The 21,632-nt window shown below is 42.7% G+C and overlaps 1 protein-coding gene across 1 annotated transcript; it reads right to left on the reverse strand.

Moving 5' to 3' along the window:
- Window positions 1-11,916: 11,916 nt before the first annotated feature.
- On the reverse strand, window positions 11,917-21,265 carry LOC112974694 (poly [ADP-ribose] polymerase 12-like). The gene is given in 6 exon segments (XM_026083943.1): window positions 11,917-12,384; window positions 12,935-12,997; window positions 13,000-13,070; window positions 17,746-17,842; window positions 20,003-20,123; window positions 21,212-21,265. Coding segments are annotated over 4 exon segments (480 nt in total). The 5' UTR covers window positions 17,841-17,842; window positions 20,003-20,123; window positions 21,212-21,265; the 3' UTR covers window positions 11,917-12,133.
- Window positions 21,266-21,632: the final 367 nt, after the last annotated feature.

Raw genomic sequence — 21,632 nt, forward strand, 5'->3', positions numbered from 1 at the left:
TTTTCTTGCTCCCTTCAAGGAAGAACACATGAATCAAGGCTTTGTTCAGGCTGGCCAGCTACACAGCTTAACCCTCGATGCTCCGGAGACCTGCGTCTGCGTAGCCTGACAGGTACAGAACACACTTTGTCACCAACATAGTCAGGAAAAATAAGACATCCCATTTATATATGATAGCTATCTTTGTTGTTTTCCAGTCTCAAAACTATACTTTAACAAACCCAGATCTTAAAATTAAGGTGCCTGTGTCCTCCCCAGTACCAAAAATTCTTAAATACAGTATACCTTACTGGTATTTTGTTTGCGCCTCACTGCTTAGAGCATTTTAGTGGTGATGACTGTTGACTAATAACTGGTTATTAACAGCAGCCTGTCAGCAGTAACACACAGTAACAGTTAGCAGTGTCCCAGGACACTGAAGTTTCCCATACAGATTTCAGCTTTCCCACCTGAGCTAGTTAGAACTCTGGTTTTTGTCCGAACTGATCATAAATGCCCAGGTATTTTTTCAGGATGACTGAACCAAGCAAATATCAACATACTTTCAGTTACCATGCTGAAATGCTGTTAAACATCAAGAGAAGAATGTTGCAGAGCATTCAAGCACCCTCATGTATTTAATACCCGAGTCACTGGAAATCACTGTTAATGGATGCCAGCCAGCTCAGGTTTGTGGCAATGTACAGTAGGGTATAGGGCCATCTTAAATTAATATCAGCACAACTTAGACAGAAAAATATACACACGAAATAACCAATTCATGCTTAAGAAAGAGAGCTGATGAACCACAGAAAGAAGGCAACCAGAAAAAGATACCTATGAACATCAGTGTCAGCAACTTTGCAATAAACTGTTTTCAATGGATACTATCACTGAGAAATATTATACTACAGTTTGGCCATTGGATACTGACACTATTATTTTAAAAAAGACTGAAACATTTCATAGAAAAATGCATCTCATTTAAAATTTAAATAAACACTATTCTTCTAAGTGTCATGCTTTTATTCTAAGTGGTCCTTAATCTTTCATTATCTTACTACAAATGGTATGGAATACATAGTAAACCTGTTGGTTGGGTTTTTACACTCTGCTAAGTACCAAAGTGATTATATATTGTACATTGCATTTCAGTCACTGTGTGGTAAGTTTTAACCCTTATCCACTTCACTGTTTATACAACATACTCTTAGCTACTGACACTATCAAGTCTAATATTGGTTAAGGCTAGATTTTAACAAGGTGACAGAATCTGTCTGGAGCACCACACGGAGTCAGCAGGCTCTGATACTGCTTGTGTGAATGATTAAACAGGTTCTACCAGCTTTCTCCAACGAGGCAAACATCTCACCACCCACCTAGAGCAGACCTGCTCATGACTGAGATGGGAGAGCTCTTGGGCATGCTGAGACAGTCTACAGAAGAAACTCTGAAAACTGCCCTGCTTTTGTCAGGGCTTAAGTTGTATTTTTTTGGCATTAAAGAACAAATTCCATGAATCTGGGAGAAACCTAGAATAACGGATGACCTGCAAGCTGAATCCAAAGCCTGTCAAAGGATTTTTGTGGGTTTAAGTTTGAAGATGAGCTGCAATATCAGGACACCCTGCAGAAAATGACTGTGTTTTTAAGTATATGTATGTGTATAAATTGCACAAAATGAAGACTACAGCAGTTGACAGCCAAACTCTGAAACAATTCCTTAAAAAAAAAAAAAAAAAAATACTAGCAACTTTACTGCCCTAACAGAAGCAGGCACAAAATGCTATAAAGCAATAATTATAGTGAACTGCCACAATGCATAGCGATGTTGTGCAAGACAAATCAGCTTAGAAATGTACAGCTTGTGCTGAAATATTTACTTGTTCCAAGCCGTAAGAATACAGAACATTTAGTGTTCTGTTCTGAGGGTGTGGGGGGTGCTTGGTGGAGTCAAAGTCCTGCCATCCAGAGTGCATGCTGTCCTCCAGAAGAAAGCACCTTCTGATAACATTTCCTTTCCTCCTGCTTGGGCGGACAGAGCTTGGGAACCTCAATTACTGAACCAAGCTGAATAGCTCTCCCACGGTGCCAAATTTGGGGCAGGCCCCAAGCAGTGGTGTTGTCAGATAGGGTGACAGCAATGATGCTAACACTGAAGGGGTGTCACACAAAGGCAGTTGATTCCTAAAATCTGCTGAAGAGGAGTAGTGTGTGTATGCATGTGTGCCTGCATGCATTGGACTCTGACTTTGAAAGGAAGCTGTTTATGTGGGAGAGCTGATTCTCCAATCTTTTTTTTTTTTTTTTTTTTTGCATAAGAGCTCCCTGGCAGTTTGCCTGATTTCAGAGCAGGGTTATTTTGCAATTATTCTTGTCTGGTTTGTCTTAATCTCCTTTTTTTGCAAGATGCCCCGCAGCAGGACAACCCCACGGTGTTCTCTCTCACTCCTCCTTCCAGGAAGCAAAACCATGGCTGTTGCGAGGCCGGGGAGACACTGAGGGCCTTGCACAAAAGCAAGTACCATGGGACGTTTTCGGTTCGTCAGCACACATAGCCAGGGTACAGACTTTATAAGAACCATTCCTCAGAAATGAAATAGCTCACAAGTCGGAGGGTGAGCACGGGGTCCCATTTCCCTGTCGGCAGTTTGAATAGCACCATGGCCGAGGGGGAGCAGAAAGCCCAAGGGGCACGTTTCTTGGGAAAGAGACCTGGGTAAGGGCTGAATGTGAAACTGTCTTGCAACTAGCAGGTTTCCTTCTACATTTACTTGAAGGGCACTATTGCCCAGCCCAGAGAAGGTGGAGGGTTGTCTGATAACTGGGATGAGTGGCTCAGTTCTTCTGTTTATTTTCTGGAATAAAGTCTGGCCCAAGAGTCTTCCTTGAATGGGGCCATTGCACTCGCTCTCCCCAGCTGGCAGGAGGCAAGATCAGCCCTACAGCGCGGTGTCTTATCTTTGTGGGTGTGAAGCTGGCAGCCTTGGTTTCACCACTGAGTTTACTTCAGAAAACTGTTGCTCCTACCAGGACACCATGGATGATGATGTCTTCAAATAGTTAAAGAGCACAATGTAGTATCAACTACAGTGAGATGACTGATTGTAAGAGCTGCGCAGTGGCTGCAAATCCAAATTTCTTCTTGGAGACCCACCACTCTCTGGGAAAGATGGAGGGGCCAAGGCAGGACCTTGAGTGGAAAATACTCCTCTGACAGTCCAAGGCTGTAAACAGAAACTCTCAACTTCCAACACCAGCCGGAGAAGCAAATGTCACAATTCCCTTCCTCATGTTAGGATACTCATTTATGCAAATGGAGAAACCTAAGACATTAAGGATGTTTGGGGCTTACATACAACTGTCTTACTCTGTGTAATTTCCAGTCCCTCCTTTATAAGGTTTAAAGGAAATGCATTACCCTCAATGATTTACCTCTTTATCTCAAGATTTATTCTAAGTTCTCTTGTGCTGTCAGGTTCATTCACATAGAAATGTAAAATCATAACATTACATCAGTAAATGAATTTTTCCTAATGAACTGCAAATCAAAGGTGCTCAGGTTTCTTTTAGTTAAAATAAAAGTTTTTTTGTTAATATGTACTCATGTTCACAGTGTATGTGTGCATAACTACAAACAAGTTTGCTTAAAGATGTTGAGAAAGAAGCGTGCTTACCACTGGATACATGATTTTGGAATCATTCTAGAAAAAATATTTTTAATGGTCAATCAGGAAAGAGAAAAGTGAAAACCACGGGAGGAGGGAAGAATGTAAGAAAGGGTGTGATTTTAGAGTTCAGAGAGGAGCTAAGAGAAAAGGAAAGATGTTTTGCTGAGATGGTAAAACCCCAAAACATGCCACTGAAAAATACACTAAGTGCATTACAGGTCAGAATTCTGAAACATGAAGACCATCTCTCTCTTTTTTCTTTTTCTTTTTTAAAAAAAACCACATTACAACTAGAAGCATCAGTAGGTACTAAAGTGAATTTGGTATGGCCATCAAGCTAGAACTACTTAGTTTTCAATACCCTTTTGGAGGCATCAACTATCTGATGGACTATTGCTTTTGCTGCTAAGCAGACAAAATAAACTGTAAGTGAAGTGGCCAGAGCATTATTTCAATACCACAAAAAAGAACTTGGATCAGTGGTATCACTTTTGTGAGCCTTGCCCACATTAAGAAACACAAAGCAAACACAGACATTAGACCAGTAAATGTAGAGTGAATTGGGAAACCTTGTTAATTCATTCAATTCAGAAGCACTTGTTAATTTATTTACAGGAACATTAGTAAAAAAAAGATCCAGCTGAGTCTGACCTAAGCCATAGGACTTGTTTTCACTCAACTTTAAAAAATAAGAGCAGTTAATAAGACAAAGAACATAGGTACCTCTAGAAGAAATTGATTTTTGAAAACACTTTTTTTTAAAAAAAAAGAAAAAAGCAGTTCAGTTGTAGAATGGACACTGTGTTGTTTCTGTGTTTTGAGCACACATACCCTTCTACTGTTTATTAGGGCTCAGTTTCTAACAGAAGCAGAAAGCCAGACAGTAATCCCCAGGCTCAATAGAAGGGACTCTTTCTGTGTGCTGTCGTCTGCTTGCCCACTCTGTGCTTTATGAATTCGAGGCCCAGTTTGGGGGAATAGAAACAATTTTATTGACAAATGGAATTGTTGCTGTTTAAGGACAGATTTTTTTGTATGACATTTATTAAGGTCTACACATTGTTAAATGCTTGGTTACGAGAATGAAAAAAAGATGGAATTATTGGTTTCTTCAGATAAAATGTATTTTGCTCAGTAACGGCTAGTTTTCAAGAAATCCAGATGCTTATGTATGCTACTACATAGCAAAAGCAGTTTTAGAATTTATTCAAATTAGATTTGTTTAGAATTAGTTCATAATTAATTTCATAAATTGCAAAGTTTTTGCGGTACTTTCAGTTTGACACAAAAAATATTTTTAAGGGGTCGGCCTTCCCTTTTGATCATAAAGATGCTATAGTAAACGTTGTGTAAAGAAGACGTATTTTTATCCCATGCAAGACAGAAACAAGGTACAGAGGAAATTCATGCTAAAGAGTGAGAGATTTATTGGAACCAATGGAAGAAGAAAGAAAATTAAATTTATCCACTGAAGAAAACTAAGCACGGTTAGATCCCATTTCTAGTAAAGGGATTTGAGATTTATATAGACTTTGCACTGCCTCTTGTGTAACGGTCAGCCAAATCCAAGCCTTTGCTCCAGGGAATACGCAAGGAGTTCTGAACAGTGAACTGATCCATGAACAATAAACAGCAGGACAGACCGAGGGGCATGCCTCAAAGAACTGTATGTTTTTGTGTATTTGATGTATTGAAGGAGTATTTGGTGTACTCCTGTGTATTTGAAGGAGTTTCTGTTTTCAGGAGTCTAAATATTGACATGTAGACTTTTTTTTACTTAGCCTGTCTTGTTTGTTTGTCTTTATAGTTCCTGCACCTCCTGGGAAACAGGTGGTGTTTTGCCCTCATGTTATAATACATTCTCTTGAGGAATTGTCACTTGATAGCAAAGCAAATTCATATCAAACAACTAGAGGAGGCCCAAGAGCTACATTTCCAGTATTTCCTTGTGCAAAGCTCCCTGTTTGGGGTGTGGGAGGTGGTACAAAATAGTCCCCTGTAGCATTTTGAAAGTAAATGTTACAGAGCAGGAGAAAGCTAGTATAAATGGATGCTTCCTGTACTTCCTTTGTATTCCATCATCTGCAGCAAAGATGTAGCTGGTGAGAAATTCTAGCCCCAGTCATGTGAGCTAAAGCTGGTTTCCACTTTGCATGGTGTCCACTGAGAAAAGATATCATAATAGGTCTTGGGTACAAAGCTATGCTGTAACTGCTAACAAATCCTAATAAAAATAGAAAGGATTATTATTAATTAATCCTATTACCTGGCAACTGGCTGCCACATGGCTACAGCAGGTTATTATGAAACTGTTGATTCTCTGGCTTTGGGTGTGTTATACAGAAAAGATTTAAGACAAATTGAAGAGGAAAAAGTGAAATCTGAAATACATGGGAGGACCACCAATCTTCTCTCTCTTTCTGCCTTGTTTTCTGGTTCCTCAAGTACCTTTATTCTTTTCAGAAGGTTTGAAAAGGGAATTTTAGTTGGTTTAAGTTAATTTTTGAACACCTAGCTGTACTCAGTGCCAGAGAAGTGACGGTAAGGTATGAGCCTCACAGCACAATCCCAGCTCTAGATCTGTGGGTGACAACAGATAAGGAACCTCTTGGCCTGTGATCAGGAAATGCTGGCTGTCTTGGAAGTAGTCTGCTTTTCTTTAGGCAACACATTTCTCTAAAAGAAATTCTTGATGTTCAAAATCAGGCCACCTGTCATTTTATGCCCAAACTTCCCTTATTTGTAAGACTGTGAGCCAGCTGTGGTTGTCCATCCATTTCACAGTGGATTTTACCTCTCCAGACAGCAGTCTGGGTGCCACACACATACAGCAGGTTTGTCATGCTAGTTTGTGAGCAATTGCTCCTGGTGGCAGTATCTGAGCCTTCATTTGCCTTTTTAGCTACTATTAATTTACTCCTCAGCATTGGAAGGAGTATACAGTCAACTTCAAGTGCTAGTGCTCTTCTCGGAGGGATTCCAGGGTACAACAATCAATATTATTTTAAAATTCTTTCCCTATGCATGCACTAAGCCTGTGCTTCACAGAGCATTCATCTGGTCCTTCCTTGTGCTTATGCAGTGCCATGGCTATAAGGCCATAAAAATGTCATCGAAAAAGAACTAGCTGCAGTATCTTTCCTTCATGGGTCACTTTCAGCTCCTGCATTCTTGCTCTCTAGCACCTTGGCCAGGGTCTCACTGCTGTTTGCAGGCTGGAAGATGGTGATATTTATTGCTGCCTTTCTGATTGAGGATCTTCAGCTGCCTGATATTTCTGTGGTCATAGCTTGGGAATCCAACCAGGTTCCCACCTGCTCCAGCAGTGGCCAAAGGGAGCTTTCTTTTCATTTGAATTTGGCCATAGTTTATATTCAGCCTTTACTTTTCACTGCCTGTTCCCTGAGTCACATTTGCCTCATCTGAAGATTTGAATATGCCACATCTCTGTACATGGGACTGAATAGACTTGGGAGCTGATGTTTAGTTATTAACAGAGGTCTTTCCCTGTCATCATGTCAATAGATTTTCTAGCTCTGACATTTTGAATGGGAATTGGTTTTGAAGGTCCTCAACAATCTGGTGGTTGTCTACATTAGAAGTTACACTTTGTGTACCAGCTTGCGAGTAAAGTGTGAAAGTGAGAGCTCTTTTGATTTAGATCTGTGAGGGTCTGTGGACCTAGGAAGATTCTTCCCATGGTCAGAAGTAGGCTGAAAGCATTGGCTTTTGTAGCTTAAACTATCACCAGCAGTATTTGAGGAGACGGGGGTAATTTGAGGTGCTGGGTGTGTGGCCCTGCTGGAAAGGAGGGAGTGCCCACAGCTCAAGGTAGGCACGGACTTCTGCTATTTTGAGGCCAAAGACAGGCAATAAATAGCAATGCAACAAGGGGTGCAACTAGAACCAAGCTTTCTAGTGTGCTGGGAACAGTTTTAAAAACAGAAATAGTGCTTGATACTCAGCTGTGAAGCAGTCTTTCCTTCATTTTCAAGCCAGCACCCCCTATTCTTGAGTGTGTGCTCAAATGCCTGCAGATGGGCAGACTGGCATCATACCCTTGGGACCTGCACTGCTCTGCAGGAAGTAATTCAGCCTCGTAAGGCTGGTGAGCAAGAACACAGGCAAGAAGTTCATCCTGTGAACCACCCATTCGAGGAAAAAGTCTGACTGCATTTCCTGCTGTGAGCGCTTGGTGCCCCTAAGGGGGTATGGTCTGCCTTACTATGGTTTATAGACGAGTACATGAACGGAGCTGCAGCTCTAGCCTTGCCCTCAGACTCAGTTCCTCCTCCGGTTTCTACCTCAGCACCAAACTAAACTCTTGGTTTCCTCCTTCCCTAAAAGCTCCTTTCCATATGACATGACTTGAGTTACCCCCACAGCGAGCTGATTCTTCCCCAGGGAAAAGTTGTCACCCTGTCCTCCATAATGATGTAGTAGCCAGACCTTAACATGCCTCTCAAGGTCATTCCTCAGAAACATATTCATTTACAGACTAAATCTTCCTATTGCACTGAAATAGGATGATTTTAAGGAAAAATATTACAGCTATTATTTGTTATGTGATTCTGTTAGGAACCTCACTGGGCAAAGGTTTGCACAAGGGAAAAAAATACTCTGGGACAGCCTCAACTTAAGAATTAATACAGAAATGGGAAGGCTTGAACCAAGCAGAGAAAGCAGACACTGACATGATAGAACTGCATGACTGTCAATGGTCCTTCTACAAGCATATTTTGATTCAGTGTCAATTAGCCATCTCTGCCTACTACCAGAACAGCCTACAGTCACTGATATTAAACTGGAGCATTTCCTATGAACTCTATCTAGACCGTCAGGAACCAAAGGCTCTTTCCCATGAGAGTTAGAAATTCCAAGCCGTGAAGATAGCTACATTTATTACACTCATCTCCTTATATATATGGACACAGGGAATGCATTTGTGTGTGAGTAAATAGTAATCAGTTTAAACTACATGGAGCTTTCCAGATGGTTAGACGTTAGCTTATCTACTTGGCAGATACCAAATCCTCTTGCAGTAAATACACTGAAGCCAACTGTGCTGCCTATGACTAGTAGGTACTTTCCACTACTGGTCAAAGTGCATCTGCATCATTTTCTCCTGCATCTCAGTGGAGGGTGGCCACTGTTTATCACACAGCTAAATTGAAATGCAAAGGTAAACTTACAAGAGTGCACTGGGGTACTTTTCCTTTGGGATTTGTCCACCTGTGCAGGAAATGTGTTCTAATGATGTAGCACCCACGATGTGAAAGCCTGATGGAGAACTGAGAAAGATACACAGCAAACAGAGCATTACATTCAGCTCACCAGTACTTGTTAGCAGAGTGAAGTCTGCAAGCATTCAGAAATACAAATGCTCTGAGCAAGACATTTGTGAAATAAAAGTATAGTCATCTCTTTTTTGCCTCACCTTCAAAAAATGTAAAATGAGATGACTAGATTTTGATTTATGAGGTTTAACAACAGAATAGGAAGGAAATAAGCTTTTTGCCTCTCTGTGATTTAGCTAATACTGTTTGCTCTTTTACAAGCCTGTTGACACAGGGTATTTTTGTTAAACTGGGAATCTGAAATGTGGCTTCCACAAAAATTATAGCTGCAGACTCCTGAATATGTATGTGGTCAGTCACAGGAAGTAGTCCAATTGAAATCCTCAAGAGTGCTCTGCATTGTAGAGGAAATATTTGTACTCAGTGACGGCAAGAGTTCATCTCGGATGCACATACACGTGTGATTCCACCCCTGAACTGGAAACTAGTATTTCAGTAAAATAGGGCCCAAGGATTGTTATGCAAAGATGAAATTCATATCCCAGTCATATCAGTGGAATTAATTCAGCCAGGTTTCTGTGTCCAAACAGAAATGAACACATCAGGGGTTGGAATATGAGATTTGATAAACCCTGTGGGAAAAGCAAACATCCCAGCAAATACAACACCTAGTAGGATTGATGGGTCGGAGGAGCAAGAACAGATTTGGTTTGGTATGTTGGTTAATGTAGAAGAGGATTTGAAAAAAAAATCTTTTCATTAACTAGAAATGTTATGTAGTAAATATCACACTCTCCTAATGCATCCTTTACCTCATCCTGGTTTCATCAAAAGCCTGATGCCTATCCAAGACTAACTAGATCCACATACCTCCCTGTAGGTTGATGAAGCTCCAGATCAGCTCGCTCACTCACTCACAAAAAACCCTTGAGTTTATGGTCAAATCACACAACTCCCCACAGAAAGACTAGAAGGTGCAAAAGCATCAAATGCAGCAGCTCATTCCAGGGGTTACTTTACTTACAGCATTTCCTGCAGATGCAAATTGCTAGCTGGGATGACAGAATTAGGAAGTCCTCCCTGTCTGTCCCAGTCAGAGCACACACAGCCGAGACACTTCTGAATCATGTGGAGAAGTGCCAGGTGACTGCATGGCCATTTAAAATAACCCACCACCAGCTCCAGTCTGTAGAGGGGAAAGGGGGAGTGGCCGTGCTGCCGGGCATCCCTCACAAAGCCACACTGTCTCCCAAGTCACTCATCCAAGTGCTGGCTCTGTGGTCCAAGCAGAGCCCCGCTGTGGGTTGTTACTCAGCTCATTGCAGACTTCCTCCCTGCTTATAGCATGGCCTTGTGAGGGTCTAACTTCAGCACCTGGAATATCCCTAGTTTGCTTGACCTAAACCTGAGGAAGCTCTGCTCTGGCACAGGGAGTCACCCCACGGCAAGGACACTGGCACTTGGGTATGGTGTCACCAGCAGGATGGGCAGACTTGATGTAGAAGAGGATAAGCAGTGCTGACAGCGATGCAATCAGCAGATAAAGAAAACCACGTCTCCAGGGTTAATTATGGGGCTCCCCAGATGTTTCCCAGCACTGGTTCCCACATCCCACAGGGAGGGGTTTCCCACTGGCAGGGACTGCACGACTCCTCCTCGCAGTGGTTCCTGGTATCCGGCTGACACTTCCAACATTATGACCCCAGACTCTGCTTCTGGGCAGAGGGCAGCAGACACCATCCCTGAGGAAGGGAGGTCATTCAGAGCAACCACAATGCCCTGCACTCTCAGCCGCTTTACAGGCCCAAGCTGCTGCTGGAGGCTGAAGCACTCCTGGCACCAGAGGAGATGGGGCCGCTCATGGAGAAGATGCCCGAGAGGAAGGACTGGCACCAGGGAAGAGCTCAAGGGAGCTGCTTGCAGCTGGCCCACAGATGTGACCAACCCTGACGCAGGTGCAAAAAGAAGCAAAAGCAGAAGCAAAAACTGAGCAACAGCTCACTGCAACAGCACCGTGACTCTGCTCCCTCTCGGCTCTGGGTTTAACATTCAAATCTGCTGGTGCTGTGACCTACATTGGGGCCAGGCGGACATCAGGTTGCCATATACCTCTGCAGCAACATGTGATATAAATCCACTACTACTACGAATCCAATATGAATTCACTTGGTGTGAACCCATTTTACTATCTGGAACTCTCCTTAAAGTTTTGGGAAGTTAAATAATTCCCTTAAAGCAAGATCCCGGCCTAGTCTGCAGTCAGGAAGGACGCAATGGCTCAGAGTAACAACTTAGCTCTTTTTAGAAGAGCAGGAGATTACTGTTGTTTTGATTTTTGGTATGACTGGCCATCAGTATAGCCTGTGGCATCTACCAGTTCTCTCAGAGACGTGAAGCAGAGTTCCTTTACTAGTTGTGCACTGCATTGCCTACTCCGTCTTTAGCACACAATCAATGATCAAGGCAGACTGAGGAAGACCAATGAATCACTTCTCTGTTATCCAGGATTTTTTTTCTTCTGAACTGGAGTCCTTATGACTCTTACTGCAAGATAACCAAATGGGACCAGCAGAGCAATAAGGGAACATGATGTAACACTCCTTTAGGATACGATCTAAAAACCTTTTCTCGCCACAAAATTCAAAGCAGCCAAACCACAGGACAAAAACAGCTTACAGCCCATTGTCTACTTTTTTTACACTGACAAGAAGCTGATGAGCTTCACTTCATGGAAAAACAGCTCCAAAGAATCACCCCTCAAATATGCTTTTTTATACTCCATTTTCCTCATTTTCTATATTCATTCTCCCAAATATGTCCTAAACAACATCTAGTTATGTACCACACTATAGATGGAAGCAAGTTGTTTTACAAATTAATCATAATGCACACTTAAATCTACATCACACTTGCATCAAAATGATCATCACATTGTCATGGTTAGATTATTTATTACAATTTAACTGCCACCAGTCTATTTAGGAGGAAAACAACTCTCATAAAGAACCCAGCCATTTCATAATTTACATTACTTGTATATTCATTCTTGCAATTGAAACAAAACTGAAGTATAACTGGATGTCAAAAGCAAGGTTCTTACATGCAACAAAAAAAATCTAAGGTTCAAGTGTCATTTTCAGATGAGATATTGCTACCTCTGACATCATCCTCATTGAGATGAACATGTCTACTCCAGAATATAGGCAGGGTAAATCTGATGCTTCTCAAAGATGACAAAGATGGAAGGATCCTTTGGGTCATCCACACAGCTGTCGTAGAGCCTGTTTGGATTCCCAGGTCTGGGTGGAGGGCGAAGGTATTCCGAGTTTCCCTGAACAAAGTCTCCAACAAGAACGTGAGCTACAAACATGCTCTGGGGACCAGTGCTGGATGGGCAGTACTGATGAGAATAACTGGCATCTCTGGCAAAGTAGCTTCCTAGGGAGCAGAAAAAGGCACAGGTAAGAAAATACATTAAGCGAAGGAGCAAATGGCTGCTATTGGCACTTTAACAACCAACAAGTCAGCAAGCACCTCCTTCTCGTTCCTACCCCATGAAGCTCTAAACACAGCCTTGCCAGGTGTTGCCACATCGGTTGATTTTAAAGCATCAGCAGACGCTGGACACATTTCACCATCCGCCTCGCAGCCCTATCTGACCAAAAGCTCTGCTTAACAGCAGGTACCTGAGGCAAGGAGGGATGTTTCCAGCCCCATCAGAAGCACAGTTGCTGCTGACACCATCTGCAATGGATGCACAGAGGCAGACGGACAGGGCCGTGGTGTCGGCGCCAGTCAGTCCCCGTGCAGCAATCCACAGCCCTGGCCAGCATTGGCAGACCATGCTGCTGTGGCCCCTGTGCCAGCTCCTCCCGGGCCGGCAGAGGTCCTGCCTCGGCATGCTGCAACCCACCATCCCTCAGGGAGCTTCTTCTGCCTCCCCACCATGGCTGGGGCTGCCCTGAAACACAGGATCTTGCCCTCGCACCTCTTCCATACAGCGTCCCATGAGCCCCGCAGACTCGCCAGTCAAAATTCTGCTCACAGATGGGCTTGTGCCATGGAACAGGAGCCGCTTGTCTATCTCTTGCCCTGGGCTTCTCCTTTTCATCTGCTCCTTTTGCCTATGGAAAAAAGGTCTGAGGTTTCAGCAGATGCATTTACACCCATGCACAGACACCTCTTGTTTTTCTGGGTCTGCTCCCTTCTCTACCCAAGTTCCAACCAGGTTACAAATCATATGGAGGGCTGAACAAAAAGAGTATGTAGCCATTCGACCTCTCTCACACCAAATGATGAAAAACATGCATACTGCACACAGTGGGGCATTTCCTTGGCCTCCCCTGGTAAATCTCTGTGTGTCTGGCTGAACCAGAGGCAATGGTGTTTCAAATCAGAAGAGGCAAATGAGATGAGATTAGATACTTTCCTCTTGAACTCAACCCTTCCCCTCTCTCACATGTCAGGACAGAGCCTTTCACATGAAATCACACCGCATGGTGGCTTCCTGCAAGCCATCAGAAGGCAGGTATGCCAGACGTTCACATCCAATCTCTGTTTAGTACTGCCTTTGTATGGGTCCCTTAGTAGAGAAAGAGGGTATATAGCAGTTGAAATAAAAACCCTCTTTCTTTTGTGGCATCAGATCTGATCTCAGCTGACTATTTCTTATGCTGAAATATTGAACTAGGACCCTCAGATGACTGGAACTGATGGCATGGCTGAAGAGGTTGCTTGTTCCTTTGATGGCCTTCGAAGAGAGTTTGCTTCTCTTCTTTCCTGGCTCACGTCAGTGCCAGAAGGCCAAGATAACTAATATATATCATATTGTCTTTCCCAGTCATTCTGCTTCCTTCCCTGAACCCATCCTCAGGAAAGTCTCTAAGACCTTCCTCCATTCAAAACTCACAGAACCGAGAGAATTTTGAGCTGGAGCTAACAGGAATCCCTGTACCATCAAAAATGCAAAAATTTCCAGTGAGTTTCAGATATTTCCAAAAGAAACTTTGAAAGTATGGCAAGAGAGATTTCAGAAATACAAAATCGTCTTGATGAGGGAGAAAAGAATCAAAACAAGAAAACTGAATTTCTAATATGTAGCAAACTGGTGCTACTCACAGCTTTTACAGGGATAAGGCAACAGATCACAAGCCAAAGAGCAATCTCTTTCCCTCTGTAGCCTTCAGCACTAATACCCAATAGGGTTAGCACCTTAAGTTTTGGTCTCGGACCTTAATTCTACTGATAAACATAAGGCATTGACCATTAAGCAGGCCACATTTTCTGCAATTTCAGTCTATAGTCTCAGAGAATAGCTCAAGTAGTCTCTTGTTTAGATGTATCCAAAAGTTTTCAGCTACTCTCTCTATTGAAGGGGCAAAATTCATCTAACTGATTTTATCCATCCCCTTACTGGCCAATCAAACCTGTCCATTACTTCCGCGTGCTCTGTTCAGTCCTGACAATGTTTTACATAAGGAAATTCTACACCTACAAGGCAAAGAGCTCTCCACCAGGGTTTTGACTAAATTTTTTTGCTGAGTTGATGGAAAATGCTAATTCCAACCGGAGCCACTTTTTGCAGGAATATTCCAGTTTTGGTGCTATCTTCCTTGGAAAATTTCAGATCCAGAATGGCATCTTTGGTTACTGTACTCAAACCCAGGTGACCCTATCCCAAACTCCATTAGTGCAATGACGAAGACAGGCACCCAGAACAGGGACACTTAGGTTCAGTTTAAGCCTAGGATTAAATGTTGGGCTCCATGTCCTGGGGAAACAGTCCACCCATTCCCCTGACTGTGGTTAATCAACCTCTCAAATTTCATGAGAAAATAAAACTCTGGCCTTCTCCATTTTGAACGAGAACATTTTTGCAGTTCTGAGAAGCCAAACAGTAAAGAAAACATTTGACCATGTTGTTCTACCAACAGGGAGGAAACTCCAGAAACTGTTATGTATAGTTTGAACTTACAATGCTTTGGGTTGATGTTTTTTCCTAATATTTTTTAAAAATGGCTTCTGCAATGCCAGATTTACAAAACAGGATCTGTATGAACCCCAAATATAAAATCCAGAGTTATAAAAGCCATCTTCATAATAAAAATTTTTATGTTACTGGGTTTTTCTCATCAAAACATAAATATTATGCAAATCACAGGTCTAATTTCACAGGACTCCAAACATTTTTGTCATTCTCCCCTCCCATTTTTGGTTTTATTTTTTTGTCTTAAATCAGAGAATCAGAGCGATACACTCATGAGACCCATGACGATTTAGATATGGTGCTGACTGGAGAGGGAGGCGGTTTTCCTATTGCCAAGCAGGGAACCACCCACACGCCCTGAGCAAGAGATGGGGCCCAGCAATTATCAGAACTGCTCTGCTGCCACCAGAGGAATGAAATAAAGCGGATACAAACAACTGGAAATGCTGCCAAAGCATTGAGTTCTGAATTCTCCGGAGCCTGTGGATGCTGTAATCTTTCATTGTATGATGAAATAAGTTCTTGATTTCTCTGTATTTGCTGGCAGTGCAGCTGACTTCTACTAACTGCAAATATTAACACAACAGAGATCAACGTGTTAAAGAGCTTTCAGTCACACCTTCCCAGTCCTTCCCACCCACTGAGGAGGGAAAAACCTTGTGACTGCAATCACAGTTGATGATTTTTCGGAGCCTTCTCTCACTTTTTCACCATCTTTTCCTCACTCTCACTCCTATCCCGGTGTGCTCTGAACTCCTACTCTGAGGAGTTGTTTTATAATACAAAGGAGCTATTGCTTTCTGTGGAACATGTTTATTCTGCACGCAGAGATATCCTTGTCCAAAATAAGCTAAAAGAAAGCTATACAAAGACACTCTGGGTTCAGAATAAGTGTCCAGCTGGAGAAGAGAAAGTGAAATAGTTCTTCCACATCAAGCCACACCTATCTTTCTTGTGCACTAGCTCCCTTTTATAGGCAAGCCCTAAAGTTACTGTAGTGAGTCATCAATGAGCTTTGTAATGACACCATCTGATGTTTCAAAAATACACAAGATCTAAATCTCATAATAACAATATTAAATGAGTTGATGATCGCCCTAAAGCACTTGCTTTGATTTGAAATTCTAGCACATGACTGAGTTTTAAAGGAGAAACAGTGCTGTGAATAGACCACTGCCAAGGAGAACTGAGACTCAACCTCCAGATCATCAGCAGTCATCTAGGTCAAATCAAAAGCGCAATGGATAAATCAATATTTCTGTGCAATGGCCATTTAGATGTACAGCCCCTACAGTGTGAGCAGACCATCTTAGTGAAACCTGTGTCCCTTGGGAGCTATGGCACATCTATCCTTGTCCCTCTTGCAGCTGTACATATTGAAGTGACATATTTGCAAACTGAGAACTAACAGAACCAATCCCTGGACTTTGGTGTGTATTTTACACTTGCTTGACACAAGAGCTAGTGCAGAATATAACTTTTCCCAGAGGAGTGAACAGATGTGAACAGATATATACCTCATAACCTATTTCAGGTAGTGCTGAATGGTTCCAGTCTGAAGGAAATAGATGATATGTGTGAACAGCATCTGACTCTCTGTTTAAAACAAGTTTAAACAAGATTAGAAAACTCAAGGGATTTCCATGAGGCAGTCTCCTGGTCATGAGATATAAACTACAGCTCAGGGATTGCCTCAGAAAATCTTAGCTCTTTGTATTCTGTATAAGCTTTCCTCCCATGCTAACACAAGCCACCAGTAGAGAGCTTCCATGTACATTATAGTGATGCTCTGCAGTAAGATGCATCACACAATGCTTTCAGCAAAGCAAAGCATTACCTTTTCCTTCCATTCTTGGTTGCACACTTATAAATGTGCCCAATAATATCCAGTCTTAGTCCTGCCTGAAGAAAGTACAAATAGCCCTTCAAACAGCATCACCCCTCCTTAACCACTGCCAGGCCATACTAGCTTCTTCTAGCCATGAGGTACAGAAAAATGCTGTGGCACAAACAGTTCACACAATACCTGCTGAGACCATAGGAAATCAGTACATCTCTCCTTTTCATGATTCTGCTTAGATGCCTAGGGCAGGACCATGAAATTCAACCCCCTGGGAGAGGAATCAGAGAAGGAAAAGGCGACTAAAAGTGTCAAATTATCAACATCTGCCTTCCACCCCAACCAGTACATTCACTTTCTTCCAATCTCTCTTATTTCCCCTGACTGCTAGAAGGCTTTACCCACTCCCTATTCCAACAATGTTGCACATCTTCCCAAGCCAAGGTCCCCACTCCTCCAGTTCCACTCTTCCTCCCACTACAGATTACTGCATCCACAAATCAGGATGCCAGCCTTATTCCTTGAGCTTCCCCAGTTCAGTAACAGGCTGTGTGGCAGACCAAAGGGTATTCTTCCACAGGCTATATGGCTATACATGCCTGGTTTGGACCGCATGTTTCACACAGTGATCAGGACCAGCCTTGACAGAGGAAAGTACAAAAAAAACAAACACTGGAAATGCCATTATGCTAAGATTTTTCTATTTCTGAGAGATTTAGTTGAATACCCTCAGTCATCTAACTTCATATCAGCAGAAAGTGAAGAATGGCTCTGGTAGTGTCCAGGCCACTGAGATTTTTCCTCAGTGCGTTCCCCCTGCCTGTTACAGTGAGAACCTACCAATACTGTCAAACCCAACCTGCCTGCATGAAGCTACAATCAGCAGATAAATGAATCATACTGAAGCAGGAGAGGACTCAGCAAACAGCTAGTCTTCTACAGACAGGGAGATAATGAACATAACATCCAATACCTTTTCTTGTTCTGTTTGCTACTGCCACCCGTTGCAGCACTTGGACTCCTGCAGATTTTTATTATGGTCTGAGTATTCAGATTTCTCTGGACCATTTCTTGAAATAGAACACAAAGGCACCAAGAATTAGAGAGAAGACCTTTGCCATCTGGGCATGCTGCCCAGGAGAGCAGAAGTCGTTGTGCAACACAGTGAAACAATGCCCTTCCCAGAGCCTTTCTGCCTCACATTCCCAATGTGTCACAGCAGAATTAGCTTAGCTCGTGCTGTTCCTGCAGGGAGTCCCTCCTTTACTCCAGGCCATTTCTGCTTCAGGCATTTTACTGTCAGTATGAAGGGATCTGTGCAAGGGTTTCATGTTCTAATGGTGACTGAAGAGTTGATTATCACCATCACCTGATTTCAACTTTTCTTCCCTTCACATAGATTCTCTCTTCAAAAACACTAAGATTTGGTAGGCTGCTAATCTATCTTCCAACCAGCACTAGGTCATCTTGTCATGCTAAAAGAAGGACCCTTCTTCCTCTTCTCTGATCTCATGGTGATAGCACAGGGCAAACACTGACAGGCACTTAAAGTTTTGGGCAGGTTTGTGGACATCTTTTTGACCATGTCTCGCTCAGAGTAGTTAAAGCATGGCAATAGCCATTGAACTTCTCATTTCATTTATAGTATTGTGATCTGCCTCACAAAAAAGGCCTCTCTAAAGCACCCAGTCCTTTCTCTGGGTATCTAGAGTCTGCTTTACTCATGCTACGTCTTTTCTGTTTTCCAACAGTGTGATATAGTGCCTCACATTGACCTCCCAGTCTCAGGCTCTCTCATTATTTTGTTGTTTGCTAAAGATGCTCATGGAAATTCCTGCTGCTCTCCACAAACCTAGCAACTTGTGTTACACACTTCAGACGAGGTCCTTGTAGCTCAGAGACGGCTTATGTCTCAGAAGCTCGGGAAGCCCAGATCTTGCTGCATACAGACACACTAAGAGTTTGGAAGCCTCTCCTGTGAATACTGGATTCACCAGCCCCCACACAGTGATGTGCCTGGTTTGTGTCAGATTACTCAGACTTAGCTTTATCACTAGGGAAGACGTAAGGAGAAAAGCCCCCATATGCTTACTTATAAGAACACAGTAAAGGAAATAAGGTATGAGAAGACTAAACTACAGAATGAGCTACTGAGATTGTGCTCAGTCACCTTCGGAGCCCTTTAATTAACTGGCCTGCTTACAGCTCACTTGCCCTGCAGAGATCTTTCTTGGACAAGCTTCTCTCTTTTTCCAGTTGCTGAGGAAGGCCATCAAAGTAGCTGTGCTCTTTCTCCAGCCCCAGACATAAGAAGGGAGACATCCTACCTAATTCTTGCTCCCTCAGACTAGGCTTGAAGATATTATATGGCAATGTACACCCTCTTCTTTAGGCATAAGACATGCACACATTTTAATACCAGACTGCTTTCCACTGCTTACAGCCTCCTTAATATATGGTATATCATGAGCAACAGTCATTGTACACAATCTCTTTTTAAGCTTTGTGCAGAATTTACGCCATAGAAACTCAAATACAGTTCACAATTACTCTACACTTTGGTGTCTCTTCTATTTCTTCTTCCCTGTTCCTCTCCCCAAAGCAATGGCTGCAGTACTTTTTTTCTACTTGAAAAAGACCTAGCTATATGGCATATTCACACACAAGGAAAAGCAGAGTCACCAGCTTGTCATACCCACTGTGCATCATGGTAAACTGCATTCATACAGAAAGTCAGATTACAATGCATGCAACAACCACCTATGCTGTATATGTACAAGAGGGCCAATATATCCGAGATGAATTAGTCTCACTATCATTTCCTTCCACATACATGCATTTCAGACCTTGATTTCCCAGTTATAAATATGTAAAAAGGTTCCCATATTTACAACCTTAGCACAGTATGGTGTCACATTAAGAAGACAGAGATATTACTCTAAAATCCAAGTCTCCCTGTTTAGACCAGAACCACCCCCAGTCTCAATTAGTCTGCAAAAACTGCTTGCATTTTCTCCTGCAATGCTGCTTACATTTAATCCATTTTACATTTCAGTTCTTTTGCCTTCCCCTTCTTACTGTCCTAAGAGATGCTGTTTGTATCCCATGAAATGTTCCCTCACTGCTCTTGTATCCATGCATAAAAGCATCTTTGATGGCATTCTGGGAAAGAAGCGTTACAGTTAGCCTCCCTGTAAGTATGTCAAGAGTTAAGCACACGGATTTTTTACCTTTGAAATCTAACTCATATTTCTGTGAATCAGCTTCAAATTCACAAGCGCCTTCCTGATGAGTTTGAAATAACAGCTCTACCTGTGCAGAAGGTATGGGGGCAGCACACTGGTCTGGGTGCTATAAAGGAGAGGGATATCTGTTAGAAATGGGCAGTGGGCTACGGTGGTGTTGCACACACATAGCAGAGTTGGATTTAGCATCTATACAAGTCATGGGGAAAAGCCAGTGATTTAAACTATTCCTGATCACAGACTCATCTCTACTCCGCACCCAGTTCTCTCTGCTGTCTTTATGAGTCCCTCCACCAGCAAAGACTGGAGGGAGTCTCTCCGGTCCATGTCTCCTCTCTGTCTCCCAGTCTGATTTCCTGTGCACGTCACCTCCCTTCACCAGCCTCGGGCAGCCGCCATCCACCTCACTCACTGGAGCTCCTTTGCCCACCTCTTACTGCCCAGGGGTAAATGAGTAGAGGCTCCCTGGTAGGGGGAGGTACAATTCAAGGCTCCTGGGTTATTTCCAACAAAGTTTATAAATGGTGCTGTTTCCCAGGGCCCCAAGGGGGAAAAGCAGGTGTTTTTCAGGCCTTATTTTCAGCAAAAGTATGCAGAAAGAAGACCTTTTTCCACACACACAGAATTTTCAAATTGAAATATTTTCAACAAATCCCTCAGCCACTTGTAAAGGCAGCCTGTTTTCAGAACTGTGTTTCCTGGAAGCATTAATGAAAATCAGCAAAAATTACAGAAATGTGTGAGATCATCAAGAAACCACTGGGATGATATCTGAGTGACATTTATTAAATAATACTAGCAAGTGACAAGTTCAAAACAAGTAGAAGGAGACTCTCCTTCAAGCAACATTCAGTTCAGCTGTGGAAATCAGTGTCGAAAGATGTTGTGGATGCTAAAATTTTATACAAGTTCAAAAACTGACGGAATAATTACTGAAAGAAAAATGCATCCAGGGCTATTATATATAGAGATACCATCTGTGATGCAGGAGATCCACAAGTCAAAAATTGTTGTAGGAAGGGAGCACCTTCTGGGAAAATATCGCTATTGACTTGTGTCATCCAGTCAAGGAGATGGGCTCCGGGACTAGACATACCTTTGTTCTGACACGGTTTGGCCATTACACTTTGGGGAAGGGGAAAGTAGAAAGGCAGTGACCAGCATAACATGTTGGAAATAAGAGGGAGATCTCACCTGGTTCCCAAATTCAACCCAATGATTGTGCTCCTGCAGCCAGTACCAGCAGCAGCTTCCCATTCAGGCCATGGAGCAGGCATCAGTGATTAACAGATTGTACAGAAAGGTGAGAAAGATAACCATGTACAACAAAAAAAAGGCAGATCAGTTTCTGGCAGTCCCAGAAAAACTCAATAACTCTGCAACGAATATGTCAATTAATGCGACCAATAACTCTGCAGCCCTTCAGCATGCTCCACGGCACTCAAACCCATGCTCTCTGCCTTTTTCACCCTCCTCCAGCTCTTTGTGCTGGGGGTAGCAACCTGTGCTTAGTGCCCAGCAGCTGTGACTTCTTGGGGGAGGAAGATCTAACCTGGCTGCATTGAAGGCACCCATGAAGAACAGGCCCAAACAGATACTATGGGCTACTTATGTT

This window comes from Apteryx rowi, unplaced genomic scaffold (assembly GCF_003343035.1).
Source record: "Apteryx rowi isolate R43461 unplaced genomic scaffold, aptRow1 scaffold_62, whole genome shotgun sequence".
Lineage (NCBI taxonomy): Eukaryota > Metazoa > Chordata > Aves > Apterygiformes > Apterygidae > Apteryx > Apteryx rowi.